Source organism: Pleurodeles waltl, chromosome 2_2, assembly GCF_031143425.1.
Source record: "Pleurodeles waltl isolate 20211129_DDA chromosome 2_2, aPleWal1.hap1.20221129, whole genome shotgun sequence".
Lineage (NCBI taxonomy): Eukaryota > Metazoa > Chordata > Amphibia > Caudata > Salamandridae > Pleurodeles > Pleurodeles waltl.
The window spans coordinates 1031364437-1031381564 of NC_090439.1; the positions used below are offsets into that span (position 1 = coordinate 1031364437).

Sequence of the window (17128 nt, forward strand, 5' to 3'; positions counted from 1 at the left end):
GCGATGAACAGAACATTTAGATTATGAGTGCTCTGGAGGATAGAGGGTTATTTATTGCATCACGTAGAATCCACCACTTCTATGGGGTCCAGAATTCACCAGGTGCGACAAATACCACCCATTACTAAATAATGGGGCATAACACGCAGATGCTTTCCACACAAGAATCTGCACGTCCAGGTATATACCAGCCTATTTTCCCCATTAAATTTCAAGCTTAACTTTAAGGTGGCAACTTTATCGCAACTTTATCGCACCTCTAGTAACTGCGACCACTCCACATACAGGTGTTTGCATTGGGGCCTGTAATTTAAGGAGGCGAGAGTACTCAATGCCAACGAAGAAAGAGACATTTCCCTTAACTGGGAGAAGACTTTTCATTTTGAATAAAACGGAAAGTTAGAGGGCTCGCTAATGAGTCTAAAGTTGGGTAAATATTGGCTTAATTAGTTGTACATTAGTTGAACATCTTGGGGACTCTCTACATCTGCCCAGAAAAGTGTATGTCAGAGATAGACTCTCTGTTGTGTTGATTTTTTTCCAAAAGAAAACTTTGAAAAAATGTAACTCGTGCAGCTTAAGTCTATTGTTAAAAGCATTTCTTTCTTGCTTTTCTTGTCTTCATTTTGCCACCTATCCTGTAGCTTCAGCACCAGGAAGCCTTCTTCATGTTTATGTGCTTTACAAATAACAAAATAAAAAATAATACAAGGACGAAGGCCACATTTTCTAGACACTTGTTGTGACGTGCGGGAGGGGAGGATTTGTATTGTTTTGCAATGGAGTAGTTGCCCTGACCACTGGTACATCTGTACATGTCCTATATGTCTGAAGTGCCAGGACCGCCCTGTAACCAACACATCCCATCCCTGCCACAGCTCGTCTGTCAGCAAGAGGAAGACCACACACTGAAGCATCAATTGCTTGGGAAGCTGCACGGATAATTTCCAGCATTGCCAGTGGGGAGGCAATACCTTCCAGGCCTGTCCTTACACTTAGTGACCCCATAATAGTCTTTTCTCTTTCTTAGACGGACCTGGATGTTAAAAACCTTCACATTTTTGAGGTGTGGGTGTCCATAAACAACTTACACACAGTCTAGTTCTGGAAGAAAAGTGTTTTAACTCTCTTCTTTCCACGGAAGAGGTGAAATGTGACAGACACCAATCAAGCGGCGTACAAACACAATTCTAGTATGGACCTGGCCAGGCATGTCCGCTGGGCCAAAGGACACAACCACCTTCAACTCTGTGCCCAAATAATATCACATTGTCTGTGATCAAACCACGCCCTTTCAATGCACGTGATCCTCACATCTGTTTCACCAATACAAGATGGGCCTTTCTACATATCCACGTCTGGGTCCCAAGACTGCATCTCACGATTATTGGTCACCTTTTCAATTAAATGACCTCATGCATATACATCCCTATACCAGAACGAATGCTAATTTTATGTATTTTATGAAATGTCAACAGGTCCTCAACTGTTGCTTAGTTACACGCATCGTTATAAACTTGGGTGTAAAGCTTGAATTTTCTCCACAGAGGATTGGATGATTTCTACATCGTGAAACGTCATCCACCGGCTGGCAAACACATTCTCTGTGTCAGTCTCTATGGACTGGGCGTCCGTGACTTCCTTACAACCTGGTGTGAATGCTGAAAGCCACTTGGGGGAGCTGTTGCAAAAGTTTACCTATTCTGCTCCTTCACATGAACTATTTACTTTCCTGAAAGATTGATTCAATTAAATTTTTAAAGGGCGTTTTCTCACTTTCGCAATATTTATGAATGGATGCAACCGTTATGTTTAAGCAATTGAGGCAAGAGGTGACATGACACATTTACTCAATTTTACTTACCTGTTGCTCAATACTTAGATAAACTAGAAAAGGAAAAACACACAGGTACAACTAAGATAGATAGATAGATAGATAGATAGATAGATAGATAGATAGATAGATAGATAGATAGATAGATAGATAGATAATGAGGTGTTTATTTTTTCTTCTTTCTGAAGTGCCAACAATCTGAATGCTACAGATTTCCCATGCACACATTCTGCCCGATTTTACATGACGAAACCTTTCAAATAAATACCTGCAGACTCGGGAAATGTCAGAAAATTATGAAATATCCACCTGGGGGCAAATGTGTGTTTGCCACTAAATCAGGATACGATAGGCAATAGGAATGAAGGCCAAGGACTTAGAGCTGATGGAGTTTGCTCATGTTATGAGAGCGGAATCAAATGGAACTTCAGCATTTTCCCTGAAGATGCACTATTGTAAATAAGAAAATGTTCGCCCAGCAATATGGAGGCAACTGCTCATTCCATATTTCTGCAAGAGCCAAATGTGCTGTATGTGCACACAATGTAAAATTTTACCGCCATTTTACCCAATACTTGCATTTTGTTGTCAAATTATCAACGGCTAGCAAGATGCAGATTTCTTGAAACTAAGGAAAGTTAGATATTCCAATCTTGAGGTTAATTCTTAACTGTAGATGAATGTTTTCAGTTAAATGGCTACCAAACTTGCATATGTTTAAATTAGGTGTTGGAAAATAACCAAATAGTGTTGGAAAAGTTAATAGACCATTTGTCACAAAACACATAGGAATGGAGATATCTAGTCTCTGGATATTAGTCTGAGAATCATCTTCAAAATTAATAAGGAGTTCTCGGAGATGAAAAATGGGATTTAAAGAGTCTGCAAAGGTGTGCTGTGTTCCTGTAAAATAACATGAATTTACACAAAAAATAGAAAAGTGAAATGTAAGCAATGTGTTCTACATGGGGATATCAACACACACAGAGCGAACGGAATATGATGGCTAGCACTCGTCTACTCAATTTGTGATCTGTATGTGAAAAGAAAGAAAACATAACTTTATGAATCTCTAGTGGATTACCCGGTATGAGTCTCATCCTTTACATCTTGCTCTCTGTTACAGCTAGGGGAATCGTTAAGGAAAATGTTACTTACAAAGTAAGCATCTGACCGTGGCATGTAGTGCTGTAGATTCACATGCTGTGCATACTCCTGCCATCTAGTGTTGGGCCCAGATGTGTGCAAATTATTTCATGAGGTTCGGTGGTTTGGTGGCTTGCTGGTAATGTGAATGGGAATCAACTCCATTGTTAGGTTGTTTTCCAGCACGGTAGGATAGGATGGAATGTGAAGCAAAGCAACATAAAGAGAGATGTCCATGCAAGAAAGAGGAAAATTAGATAGAAAGATGATTGCAATGGGCACAGGTGTCCAGGGAGGAGGGCGGTTGCATTTTAATCTATATCGCTAGATGCAACAGGCAGATGCTCACTGGGTAAGTAAAACATTGTGTTCAAGGTATGTGTGGCTCTAGATACACAAACTGTGTGCACAGACTATAAAGCAGTGCTCCAGGAAAAGTGCTGACTAGCCTGTGAAAGTTGCAATAGTTTGAAATAGTGTATGTATAACTGCCTAACCAGCACTGGCTTGTTGGCTGGATAAATCTTCTACAAAATAATGTTTCGTAAAAGTATGTGATGTGGACCATGTAGCTGCTTTACAGATGTTAGCTATAGGAATGTTCTCTATGAAGTCCATTGAGGCCACTTTCTTCTGAGTGGAGTGGGCTCTAGGAGGAATGGGCAAGGTCCTTTCAGCTTTATCATGGCATGTCTGGATCCATTTAACAATCCTTCTTGTAATGTCTGATTTAGATAGGTGTTTTCCTAAAGAGCTTAATCCTGTCAATATCATACATGAGGGCTCATTTAACATTTAATGAATGGCGAGCCCATTCCACAACTGATTTAGGTCGACAGAAAAGCTAGGAGATTCAATAGATTGATTAGGGTGGAACTGTGAGACCACCTTTGGGAAAAACTTGGGGTTGGTGCAGAATACAACCCTATCTCTGTGTTTTTGGAAAAAAGGTTGTTTCCATGTTAATGCTTGAAGCTCCCTGACATGCCTGAGGGGTTTTTACAGGAGAAGTAGGTGGGGAGTTGAGAGTTTTGAAGCTGGAAGCAGTGGTGGTGGAAGAGTGATAGGCAAAGGGCTTGTAACCTTGTTAACTTTGTAGTACTGCTTTGGTGGAGGTGGCATGTCCAAGGACTCCTCAAAGGACAGTTGCCATTTGGATGGTTGAGCAACTGATCCAAGAGGGAAGCTGAGAATCCGGCCAATATGGGGATGTCAGTCAGTCAAGAGAACTTTATTTTGGCTACAAGAGCCATAAAAGCACAGCAACAATAAATAATTACACAGAATTAAGTAAAATATATACAGTACATGTGATTAGATAGAATAATACAATTAAATAAAATTAAATACACTTACAAAACACTCCCAGAGTAAGTATATACATTCTTGCTAAAACCATTATACAGATATAACTTTCCCTCTAACAATCCAACTTGCCCCAAGGAATTTGGCAACAGCAATCACTAGCATAGGGCGAGTATCTGATCTAAGAATTCAGAGAGCTAGGTCGGACCTGCCAGCTCCCAGCAGTCTACAAGCTGGGGCCAGCCATTTCCTGCGTGAGGCAGTGTATGCAGGGCAGACAAATAGGACGTGAGGGAGGTTTTCAATGGGTGCTTTACAATCTGGACAGATGGTTGTTTCGTCATGTGACCAGCGACTAGTAAATAATAGCAGGATGCCAATACGGAACTGGAAGTACAACTTCCTTTCTCTTGCCACCGTGATTATGTCCCAGAAAGCCTCATATTTGCACGTCTCTTTTAGGTTGGTGAATTCTGTGGAGTGAAGAGCCACCATCATGTCTTCAAGATCTACCATGTGCCAGTACAATTTTTTAAGATCACCTTTTGAAGGGAATAGTGGTTGGGGAATCCCAAAGTTCTCTAAGCCCAAGAGAGTAAAGTAGCCCCTTGATGTGTCTGAACCAGGGGATACTATGAGAGTGGTCAGCTTCTAAGATGGCCTGCAGGGCTATAGTTAAAGAGGCAAACTCCGGAATGGTCCAAAAATGCCGCCAATACAAGAAGGGACATAGGCGGGCTTTGTGGTCAATGCGTTTCATGCCTAGGTCTTTAAAAAGGGGAAAGAGTGGAATACTTGGAGGGAGGGACACTAGATTTCTTAAGAAATAATTTTCATAAACCTTTATTTCTTGGGCTTTGGCATAGCCCCAAAGTTCAGCCCCGTAGAGGGCTGAACTTGCTGCCTTGGTTTCATATATCCAGATTGCAGGGCGTATTGGTTTAGTATGTGGGAGGTTAAAGCCCTTCATTAAGACCCCCGTTGTTTGCTTTAACTTCAGTGCTTGCTTTGCAATATGTGATTTCCAAGACATTTTTTCAGTTAACATTATGCCCAGGTAACTAAAAGTGCCAACCTTTTCAAGTAGCGTTCCCTCAAGAGTGAACTTTCTTCTAAATGATCTGATTTCAAGTCCCCGTGTGGAGCAAAATTCCTCAAAACACACAAGGAGTTTACGTAATCCACTTGGGCTCTTGGATATCAGGAGTGTATCGTCTGCAAAGAGCAGGACCAGAATTTTCTGTGTGCCTAGCGAAGGTGCGTCAGCCTCCAGTCTGAGTAAAGAGGGGACAATATCATTTATGTACAGGGAGAACCGGGTGGGGGCAGGGACACACCCTTGCCGCACACCCCTTGACACCTGAATTCTGTCAGTTAGCTGCCCCCAATCGTCCCACCTGACACGTGCATAATTACCCTCATGGAGCCGAGTTAGTAATACAAGAATGTGCTCGGGGATTCCCATTAGGGAAAAGAACTTCCCACAGCTTGTTACGTGGTACTAAATCGAATGCGGATTTCAAGTCCACAAAAGCAACATACAGGTTCCCTTTACCAATAAAAACGGTTTTCCAGTATAAGAGCAGAAACCTAAGGGCTTGCTCAATGGTAGATTTTTTTTTGCGAAAACCTGCCTGGAGGAGACTAAGGATGTGTTCCGGCATCCAGTCTTGTGTCTTGCCCAGGAGGCAATGACAGAACACTTTCTGCACGCAGTCTTTTAAACTAATTGGCCTATAATTACTGGGGGGGAGGCTTCTGTCACCCTTTTTGGAAATTGGGACAACAATGGCCCCCTTCCATGACTCAGGGATTGGTGCCCCAGATGCTATTGCATTCGCTAAAATGGTGATATATCTTGACCAGATTGCTATAGCGGTTAAAAATAAGTCTGCTGGGACACCATCTGCACCAGGTGCCCTAACACGCTTTAGAGAGCCTAAAGAGTATGCTATGTCCGCTTGGGAAAATAGTAGCAACACTGGAGGGGTGGGTGTTAGGGTAATATTTGGGCAAGTGTCCTTATGTCGAGAAGTAGAACTATCATGGTTGTAAGAATACACCCCACTGAAGTGGTCTACCCAGTCCTTTGGTCCTTTGGTGCAATATTAGTTGTAATGTTCAATTCGCTGTTTGCAGGGCTGCGCGCTGCCAGGGACCAAAATGTGCCATAGTTCCTCTCTTGTGCAGCCCACCATTTATCATCTTGTTCACATTTAGCTTTGTTGATAGCTGATTTGTAAGACTTTCTGGCTGAGCTAATTGCATTTACATCCTTAGATTTGATAGCTTAGATTAAATGATTGCTTGAGGAGCGGCACTCTTTGTTAAACCAGCGATGCCTACACTTGAGCCTCTTACTATCAGAGGCTATGTCAGCCGAGAAGAGGGCCGCAATACCCTTGAAACATGAGGTGTGAGTTAAGCTTATTTCCTCATTGGGGATTGCGGAGCCCACCTCTAAGCCCGTCAATGTGGTCCTCAAGGTGTTGTTAGCAGCGTCAATGAGTGTAGGTCCAGCAAGAACCTGGTTCCACTTTAGGTGGCGTTTGTCATTAACCAGACTGATTCCCTTTGGTGCTTTAACTGAGCTGTTGATCATGGATAGGTGGTTGCTCACAGCTGACAGGTGGACTGAGAGAGGATTATAGTCACTTTCAGATCTCATAATAACCATCATGTCAATGACTAAAGGCCATAATCTTCTGTCAACTAGACAATAATCAATTCTGCTAGTGTGGTTAACTTTGTTACACATGTGACAACCCTTTACGCCTGATTTGGTCCTGCCATTGAGTGCCCTAAGTCCAAATTCCATTGTCAGAGATTTTACTTGAACAGCAACTTGTGACCACCTTTTAATGGGTGGGATATCCAGGGCAGGGATAGACTAAACCTGATCCTCTTCGTGGGTGGACCCAAGATCATCTCAGTCAAGAGGTTCAAATATGATGTTAAAGTCACCTGCCACAATAATTTTGTAATGCCGGGGACAGTTTTGCAAAAATGCCTCAGGAATGCAGAGGGTTTTGGAAGCCCGACCCCCCCCAACCCCCCTGGTATAGATGTTAAGAATAATCACAACTGCTTCAGCCCCAAATGATAGGCGAAGACCTAGCAGATCAGGGGAATCAATGGATAGCTGTGATATACAGCAGTTTAGTGAGGTTCTAGTCCAAATGGCTAGACCCCCAGAAGGTCTGCCCCTGATACTGGGCAGAGCAGGAATATAAAAGTTGGAATAGCCAGTTCGGAAGAGTGGGTCGGTCGACCATGTCTCTTGAAGAAGGCATATGTCGTGTTCCTCAATAAAGGAGGTGAAGGATGGGAGGGGGAGGATAGATCTCAGACCTGCCACATTCCATGAGACAAGTCGTACACTGGTGGTTGAATGGACAGCCCTGTCTACTGACATATTTAAGAGTTTGGTTACCGGAGAGTGGTTTAACAGGTGAGGTTGCTTGGGAGGAGAGGGGTCGTCATTACTATTGTCCAGCGAATCCTATATCAAGTAATGGTAGCCATCTGAGGGACCTCACCTGGTCCTAGGTGCGGTATTCTCATGCTTTGCTATCTGTAATAAGTGAGATTCATGGGAGAAAAAATTTACAATCTTATCATGGCTATGCAATGGATCACGGGAGGTCTGGTAGGATCTGTATGAAGAAGAAATGTGAGTGCTTGCGGAGGCAACATTGGGGGCTACAGCCAGACCAGAGATAGTTGTTTCATGTAAGTCAGGGGGAAGTTCAAAGTGTATTTTAGATGATGCTTTAAGTCAATCATTCTCGCTAAGAGGAGATGGATTACCTGTTGGGCAGTGAATGGGACGAGCCCTGCAATACACGGGTGGCTAGGAAATTTGAACTGGATACAGGATTGCCCTGGAGCACTTGTCCTTGCTTCTAAGGCCACCAGGTTGTCCACCATACTCCTATCCCTAGATGTCAACTGAAGAATGTCAAAGTGTGTGCCTACGTCAGTCCTTCTTACTGCATCAATTATATCCTCACGTATTACAGAGTAGCAGCCTCTTACGTGGTGAATCCAATGAATTGCCTTATTTCTAAAGGAATCTCCCCCTTCTCTTTGTGCCAGTGGGTGTAGCTTAGGAACATTGACCATTAGAACAGTCCTTGTAGATTGGTGTCGGTCAATGATGGGTTGTGCAGTGTATTTAGAGACAGTATTGCTTGTGGATTTTGTAGTTTGATCGCAGGCATCAAATGCCTTCCCTGCGTCTAAGCTGTTGGGTGGGGGGGCTGATCGGATTTCTTGATACCTGAATGGTTTGGCATTGGATTGCCGTAATGATTTATGGAAGTCGTTGTGTCTGGAGAAATTAGCTGCTTGACTATTGCAATTAAGGAATTAACCATAGACTTACGTTCTGACACCTCCCTCTTTAAGTCTTGTATGCATAACATATGCTGTGCATTTGACTGGGCTGGGTGCTCATTTACATCTACATCTACTGACCCGCCCACTCTGATGCATGGGTCAGGGTCGTCCTGTGTGTCTGAGATATTTATTAAAGGGGTAAAGCGGTTGATGCACTGAATAGAGTCGCTGGGATCAGTTGGAGGCTTATCTGCTGATAATGGGGGAGCGTGAATGATGACATCCCTACCCTCCTCCTGCCCTGTGGAGGCTATAACCTGTTGGCCACGTTTTACAAATATGTCAGCAATTTTCTTGTGACCCGCGCCTTTCCTAACAGGCGAGTACTCTACCCCACTTCCGTTGTTGCCGCTGTCCAGGGAGGAAGTTAAGATTCCTTTACATTCGTCAAGAAGGTTGTCGATTCTGTCCATAACACAGTAATTGGCTACATGCTTATGTCTCTTCTGCTTAGTTTTTAACACAGCCCCTGCCCCACCCTCTATTGCTTTCCTTTTGCCCATTAAGCTATAATTGATTGATAAGTGTTCTACAAAAAGTTAGTTCAATGATACACCTACAAAGGGGTGCAATAGTGGCGAGAGTCAACGGTGCCTGATTAGAAAAATGTTAGGGGGGTGGCCCAACCCAGCCTCCTCCGGGCTATGACGGGCGAGGACAGGCCTGCCCTTGGCCCGCGTACGTCCTGCGCCGCAAAGTGCCCATACGTGCTATATAGCGCTTGTTGGTCTGGTCAAGTGGATGCAGGTGCTGGTAAGATGGCCGCCTCCTGGGGCCACAAAGTAGTCTGGGATATGTGATTCCCTTTCAAAGTTCCAGGCGCGTCCCACGCCGTACAGCGCTTGTTGGTCTGGTCAAGTGGATGCAGGTGCTTGTAAGATGGACTGCTCCTGGGGCCACAAAGCAGTCTGGGATATGTAGTCCTTTTCAAAGTTCCAGGCGCCTCCCGTGCCGCGAAGTGCCCTTGCGCACTATATAGCGCTCGTTGGTCTGGTCAAGTAAATGCAGGTGCTGGTAAGATGGCCACCTCCTGGGGCCACAAAGCAGTCTGGGATATGGAGTCCCTTTCAAAGTTCCAGGCTCTTCCCAATATGAGGATGTATCAGAGGATGTTTTTGCTGGGTGTTGATCTCTTCCTGAAGTTTGTGAAAAATTGGTTCGACACGCCCAGATCCATGACTGGACCTTCTGGTCTGCACCTATAAAGTAAATGTTGTACACACACAATCCAATTGTCTACTCCTTGTCAATGAATTGAAGTAGTCAGTTTGCAAAAATAATTCACTACTAGCTTCATTTAATTTCAATGTTTCATCATTCTATCTATCTATCTATCTATCTATCTATCTATCTATCTATCTATCTATCTATCTATCTATCTACCAGTCTGTCTGTCTGTCTATCTATCTATAACATAAAACATTGTTCCCATGGAAACTGTAACAATAACATGACAATAACATGAGGTGAGAGAATGAGAGACTTATATTCCTCTGGGGAGGAGCCAAGCCTCTTCTCTGCATAAACATGTAGGTAACTAAACATCCAGCAGGCAGCTCCACTGTCAAGCCATATCTTAAAAGGATTCTGTGCTGAAAAGCTAAAAAAAACCATCCTGTATAACCTAAGATTACCTATGTATAAACATGCATGCAAACCAGTGAAGGGCATGTGGCAAAGGGAAGTGTTTACAACATATGGCATAATGCTTTGAAATATTAATGTCACTGAGTTCCAGAACCATCATTTAATTGAGTTTTGAAATCATAAGATGATGGACTAAGGAAATGGTAAATTGCTTTGAGTACTGTAACTATAACGTGAATGAGTAGTGAAATCAGAATGTGAGAGAACTGTGAAACCATAACATGACTGAACACTGAAACAGTGATGTGATTGAGTACTGAAACACTAGTGTGACTGAGAACTAAAACCATAATTTGATTGAGTATTGAAATTGTAATTTGATAGAGCATTGAAACTGTGATTGGATCTAAGTGAATTATGCTCATTTTAAAAAACTTTTGAGAAGAGTAGGAGGATGTTGTAAGCCGAGGATTCTTGCAAGGAGTTTTCTCACCTAAGCGAAGAATCAATGTCCATTCTACACCTGCCCTTAGCAATGATGCCATAACAGATGCTTTTATTGAAAATATGGGACACGTTTTAATCAGCTTCTTTGTATTGCCTTTCAATAAAAACCAGCCCTCTGTGAGTGGCCAACAAGGTGAGGTAAAATAGTGGTGAAATCACGTTACTGATAAAAGGCCTGAAACGTACCTCTTCCAAGTGTAGGGAGAGACGAAGCTGACAAAATACTTATTTTACTGAGAATGCTGACAATCGTTACACATTCCTGAGTCTATCTGGCAGTCTAAACCCAAAAAAATCCAAGCACTCCTCACTATTCAGCTGCTTATCCATAGTGCCATGACACCCTTCTTGGGCAACAGCAGCGCTTTATATAACCAAAATCAAATCTATGTGGTTGCTGTCAATATTTCTGTAGGAGATAGAATGCTGCCATACTTACCGGTCGATCTTTCCAGTAGTGAGAGCACTGATGATCCACTCAAGATCTAGGATTTTGAAAGGGATAAGTATCAAAGTGGCATTCTCCTGGAGGTTGTGAGCGCTCTCAGGGTAGATGAACTGGTGAGTGGTTCTGCTTCCAACATCAGCTTCATATCCCACCGTTATTGCTTTGTTCATTCTGGATCAGGCAAGGGGGGAACAATAAATTTGCTAGTTGGTGGACTTCTTTTTGATGCTGCTTATACAAGTAGTTAGACAAAAGCCGATTTTGAAAATAACAGTGGATGGGAAATACTTTCTGTTATTTTCGTGCCAGCAAGATTTAATAAAATAAGCCAAATGCATTGATTTTTATAAAAGTGGGGATCCTGCTTGTAGTACTACACAGCACCAAACACAGCAAAAGTAAAGCAATAATGCTGATATGAGTTACACAAAAGAACAATAAAAAGAAACAAAAGAAAAACAGAATATACCTTCCCCTCAAAGAAAATTCCACATCTGAGCCCCGATTCACACAAATCCCAGTCAACAAAAAATAAGGAGCAGCCTAAAAAGAGACCTCCAAGAGAACAAGCAAGGAAATACACATTTAGGGTACAAACTGGCGTGTAACTTTTTAAGCAAACACTACAGAAAGGAAGTAAGGAACTAGGATTAGAGGTTAATGCAATTTACAAAATGTGTAGCAGTTATGATTTCTACAACATGTAAAACATTACAATAGTTACTGCTTTGGAAGAAGGGATGTAGAATGCTTAGAGAAAAGGGAGATCTTCAGTTCCTTCCAGAAAGTGAGAAATGAAGGTTGCATTCTCAGGTGAGGGTACCACTCCAGAGGCAGGGACCAAAAAAACAAAGGAAAATTTTATAGCAGACATTTGTTTGTGGCATGTAGAGCTGTAGATTAGCATGCTGTGCATTATCCTGCCATCTAGTGTTGGGTTAAGAGTGCTGCAACTTGTTTTTCTTCTAGAAATGTGTTCAAGTAATGGGATCAAGTGGCTCCTTCTTTTCAGCGATACTGTGCATGGGCATTGAGTTCTTTGTTAGACTGTTTTCCAGCAAGCTGGTGAGAGATAGAGTATAAGAGAAGTACAGAAAATAGTATGTCCATGCTAATATAAGTAACTATGTATAACTATATACATATATAAAATAACTGGAACAGCCACAGGCTTCCGGGCAGAAGGGAGGGCACATGTGATACTACAGCACTAAGTGCCAAGAACAGATGTCTACTGATAAGTAATCTTTCCCGTAAGATGGCATGTGTGGCTGTCGATACACATGCTGTACATAGACTGCAAAGCAGTCCCTAATTAAAAATGCGGTGGCTAGCCTGGTGGAGTTGCAGTTATCTGAAAAAGTGTTCTTAGGACAGCTTGTCCTACATTCGCTTGCTGCGAGCTTGAACATCTATGCAATAATGTTTGTAAATGTGTGTGGCATTTTTTGCAATGTCTGCTAAGGGAATATTTCTTAAAAATGCCATAGTGGCACCTTTTTTCCTTGTGGAATGTGCTTTAGGAGCAATTGTTAATTCTTTTTTAGTTTTAGCATAACATATCTGTATATTTTACAATCCATCTAGCTATGCTATTTTTGTAATAAGATTTACTTTGTGAGTTACTGAAAAAGCCACAAAAAGCTGTTTAGTTTTCCTGAACTCTTCTGTCAATGTTAATACATGAGTGCTCTTTTAACATCTAATGTGTGGAGTGCTCTTTCGGCCATAGAGTCCGGTTGTGGACAGAAAACATGTAACTCAATTGTTTGATTAATGTGGAATTATGAGAAAATGTTTGGTAGAAATTTTGGGTTTGTATGAAGGACTAATTTGTCCTTATGTATCTGAAAGAAAGGCCCTTTTAATGTTAAGACCTGTAGCTCACTAACACACCTAAGTGATGTAGTAGCAACTAAAAAAGCTACTTTGTAAGAAAGGAATTGTATTGGACAAGAGTGAAGAGGCCCAAATGGAGGTCCCATGAGCAGAGTTGAGTACAATATTAAGATTCCAGGATAGCACTGGGGGTAGCCTTGGTGGGATTATTTTTAAGTCCTTCCATGAAAGCTTTAATGACTGGTATTTTGAATAATGAAGTATGTTGTCTGTTTTGTAAATAGGCTGCAATAGCAGCTAAGTGTAACCAAATTGATGTCTAAGCAAGGTTTGCTTTTTGCAGGTGAAGCAAATAACAAAGAATATCTTGTACTGATGGTGTTAATGGATCAATGTGTTTGGATCGATTGTTTGTGAATTGCAATGAGGTAATTGCTATTTGAATGTATGAAACTCCAGGAGTTTCCTTTAGCGGTTCCTAACGGCTCGCAAATCGACCTACCTCATTAATATTCATGAGGTAGGTCGAACTTTGCGACCCATTGTGAATGGCTACAACCACAGGGATGGTGGCCTGCTGGGCTCAGCAAACCACCATGCCTGATTGTTTTTAAATAAAGCAATCTTTTTTTTAAAAAATGCAACCCGTTTCCCTTAAAGGAAAACGGGATGAGTTTAAAAAAGAAAAATGAAAAGTTTTCTTTACATTTTTTAAGAGCAGGCAGTGGTCCATTGGACCAATACCTGCTCTTAAAAATTATTTTCGTATGCATTCACAAAGGATTAGGGTTGCCTTGGGGACCCCTTCCTGTTTGCTAATGGGTTCCCACCTACTTGAATTAGGTGGTAAAATGCAAATGTTTTGTAACCGCATTTCAGTCACAAAACATTCCATGCCACTGCGATTTGGTATCAGGAAGGGACGCACTCTACACGCCTCTTCCTAATACCGAATTGGTATGTAGTTGCAATTCCAATTTGCGATTTAGTAACAAGTTACCGAATCGCAAACTGGGATTCATACATACCAAAATGCATTTTTGCGATTACAAATGGCCTGTCGGTCCGTTTACGATTGCAAAAATGCATTATACATCTGGCCCAAAACGTTTCCATTTTGCTGCATAACAGACTCTAGTTGGTTTACGTGCCTATTTTAGAATGTTCATACACTCTGCGAGTAACTGAAGATAACCAAACTCAAAGACTTCAGGAGCCATTTCGCAAGGTGAGTGATTTGGGATCTGGGTGTCTTATCTGTTGGAGATTTTATGTGGGAAGATCCAGCCTGCTGGAGAGTCTTTCGTGAGGTACTATGGTGAGTTCTAGTAGTGTCGAAAACCAAGGTTGGTGTGCACATGGGGGGCTACAAGGATCATTTTGAGAGAAGTTTGTTTGAGTTTGCGCATCAGAAATGGAATGAGTGGGAGAGGTGGAAAAGTGCAAGCAAATATCCCTGACCAGTTGATCCATAGGGCATTGCCTTTGGACTGAGGGTGTGGGTACCTGGATGCAAAGTTTTGGCATTTTGAGTTTTCTGCAGTGGCGAACAGGTCTATGTAAGGTGTTCCCCACTTTTGAAATTAGTTTTGAAGGACTGTTGGGTGGAGTTCCTATTCGTGGGCTTGTTGATGTATCCTGCTTAGCAGGTCTGGAAAGTCGTTGTCTATTCCTTGGAGATACTCTGCCAAGAAATGAATGTGGTGATGATAGGCCCACTTCCAGATTGCATGTGCCAGCTGGGACAACAGGAAAGATTGTGTCCCCCCTGTTTTTGTAAATAATACATTGTTGTCATGTTTTCTGTATGAATTAAGAAAGATTTATGCATTAGATGAGGTAGAATAGCCTTCATAGATAAGAAGACTGCCTGAAGTTCTAGTACTTAGATGCACATGGTCTGGTGACTGGGGTCCCATGATCCCTATACTGTGAGATGAGCACTCCATCCTGTGAGGGAGGATTCCAAAGTCAGAACTATTTGGGGAACCGGGTCTTGAAAAGGCCGTTCTTTGTGTAATTTGGTGGAATTCGACCATAGTAGAGAGATGTAACAACACTAGATCCTGAAGATGACCCTGAGCTTGCGACCATTGGCAAGAGAGACATTGCTGTAGAGGGCCATTGGAAGTCTGGCATGAGGGACAATGGCAATGCACAATGCCATCATGCCTAGAAGGCGCATCAATGTCTTGAGTGTGTAAGTTTGATTGACCTGTATCTGAGAGTTTGTTTGCTGAAAATTGTGAACATGTGCTGGATTGGGGTAAACTAATCCTAATTGTGTATTGAGAACAGCCCCTAGATACGGTTGAATCTGAAGAGGCTGTAGGTATGATTTAGGGTGATGATTGTAAATCCTAACCTGTGAAGAAGGTTGATTATGATTGTTGATTGTGATTTGAGTGTGACTGACATTGACTTAAAGTGGTGGTGATCCATGTGTAGAAATCTGGTGTGGCACCGAGGGCAGAATCTGAACGGCATCTATTCCATCAGGGTCTCATATTATCCTGTGCCACATGGAGATAGGCCTGGGGCCGGGCAAGGCCTGCCCGAAGAGTACGCAGTTAAAGTTCGACCTGACTTGATCGAGATTATATTGAAGAAACACGATCGCAGTACAATACCGTTGAAAGAACGTAAAGACGGAAAGAGAGTCTCGAACTGGAGCAAGTGAATACGGAGCAAGAAGAAATACGTCCGAACCCAAAGGCAAAGAAAAACAATCTAATAAAGAACTCGATTCTCATGTGCAGTAGTATCACCGAGAAGGAGGAGACACTCAATCCCATGACTCGAAAACACTTCTTGAAGAAAAACAAGTTGCAGCACTTAGAGCACAACACTTAATGGCAGGATAATGCACAATGTGATTGGTGCTGTGGATAATTGCTACAAAGTACACCTTTAGGTAAACTTGAGTGTCAGTTGCATACTGTCAAAGGGTGAAGTATTCTTTGGCTATACTGAATATTATCGGTATAAAGATGGAGCCCTGGGAGACTTCCTAATTAAATAGGGCAGATTTGTAGGTGTTCGTTTGGACATGTCTGTTTGAGGGAAATGAGAAAACCCTTTTGAGGACTGTCTCAAACACAACCATTTGCTTGGGAAGAGTTCAGTGGGTACTTGAAGGAGGAGTCACCGATGTCGGTGAGGGCACCAATGAAACTGTGTATGACCTTTTATTTGGTAGTGCAGAAAGGATGCAAGTACAATTGGTAGGCTTCAAATAGTTTATGTTAGTCCAAGTGAATCTAAAAATGCAGTGCTTTTGCTTTTATAAGGGCTTAAAGAGGTAAATTGTAAGGCTTTCAGAGTCAACATTAGTTAGTTCTTCAGTTGAATCATGGGAGAGATTTGATGGTGGATACAGGGAGTATGTTATCAACATTTAGGATTTCTATAATCATTTCCTATTCTAAGACAAAACACTAAAATGTATTTTTTGTTTTTTAAAGGGCAGGTGTGAGCCTGGAGCTGTACGACATGATGCAGTGACATTTTGAGTCATGGTTTTGGGAACAGTCAGATCTTGCTTTTCTGAATTGTAGATGGATGCTGATAACTCATTTTCTCTTTTGAGCTTGTTCCAGAGTGTGCATGCCTGAAATGAGAAGGAGCTTCTTACAAGACATTTTTCTAAAGGGGGCTTGATCAAGAGTAAAGCATTTTTTAATGCACAGTTTCTCCTTTGACTGTACAATTTGAAACTGGGGCCTTATTTATAGTTTGGTGAACAAAGAACACTGTAGGGTGATGGAAACCATGGCCCATGCCCCGCAGGAAGACCAATGAGCTATCTGAAAGGATCGGAGATCCAGAGTTCCTAAGGGCTTGCATTGTCCTTATGTGACGCAAGTCATCACAAGGCAATGCAAGTCCTCAGCTGTTTCAACAAAGCCACAGAAGCGAAGATTTGCACAGCCTTTCCTTGCTTGGTAAAGGAAAGGTAACATCACACAGCTCCTTGTGCTGTGTTGCAAAACACTGCATTTGGAGGCATTCCATGGCGGGAGCAGGGGTGTTCTTATGCATCCACCCATGGATTTTGGTGC

General features: G+C 42.2%; 1 protein-coding gene across 2 annotated transcripts in view; it reads right to left on the bottom strand.

Moving 5' to 3' along the window:
- The window catches only part of ST3GAL1 (ST3 beta-galactoside alpha-2,3-sialyltransferase 1), a 188420-nt gene that overhangs the window by 43454 nt on the left and 127838 nt on the right, over positions 1–17128 (bottom strand). For both annotated transcript variants that reach the window (XM_069220788.1, XM_069220789.1), the window contains exon 4: positions 11220–11399. In XM_069220788.1, coding sequence (XP_069076889.1) covers positions 11220–11399 — 180 coding nt within the window. The remainder of the gene's footprint in view (positions 1–11219; positions 11400–17128) is intronic.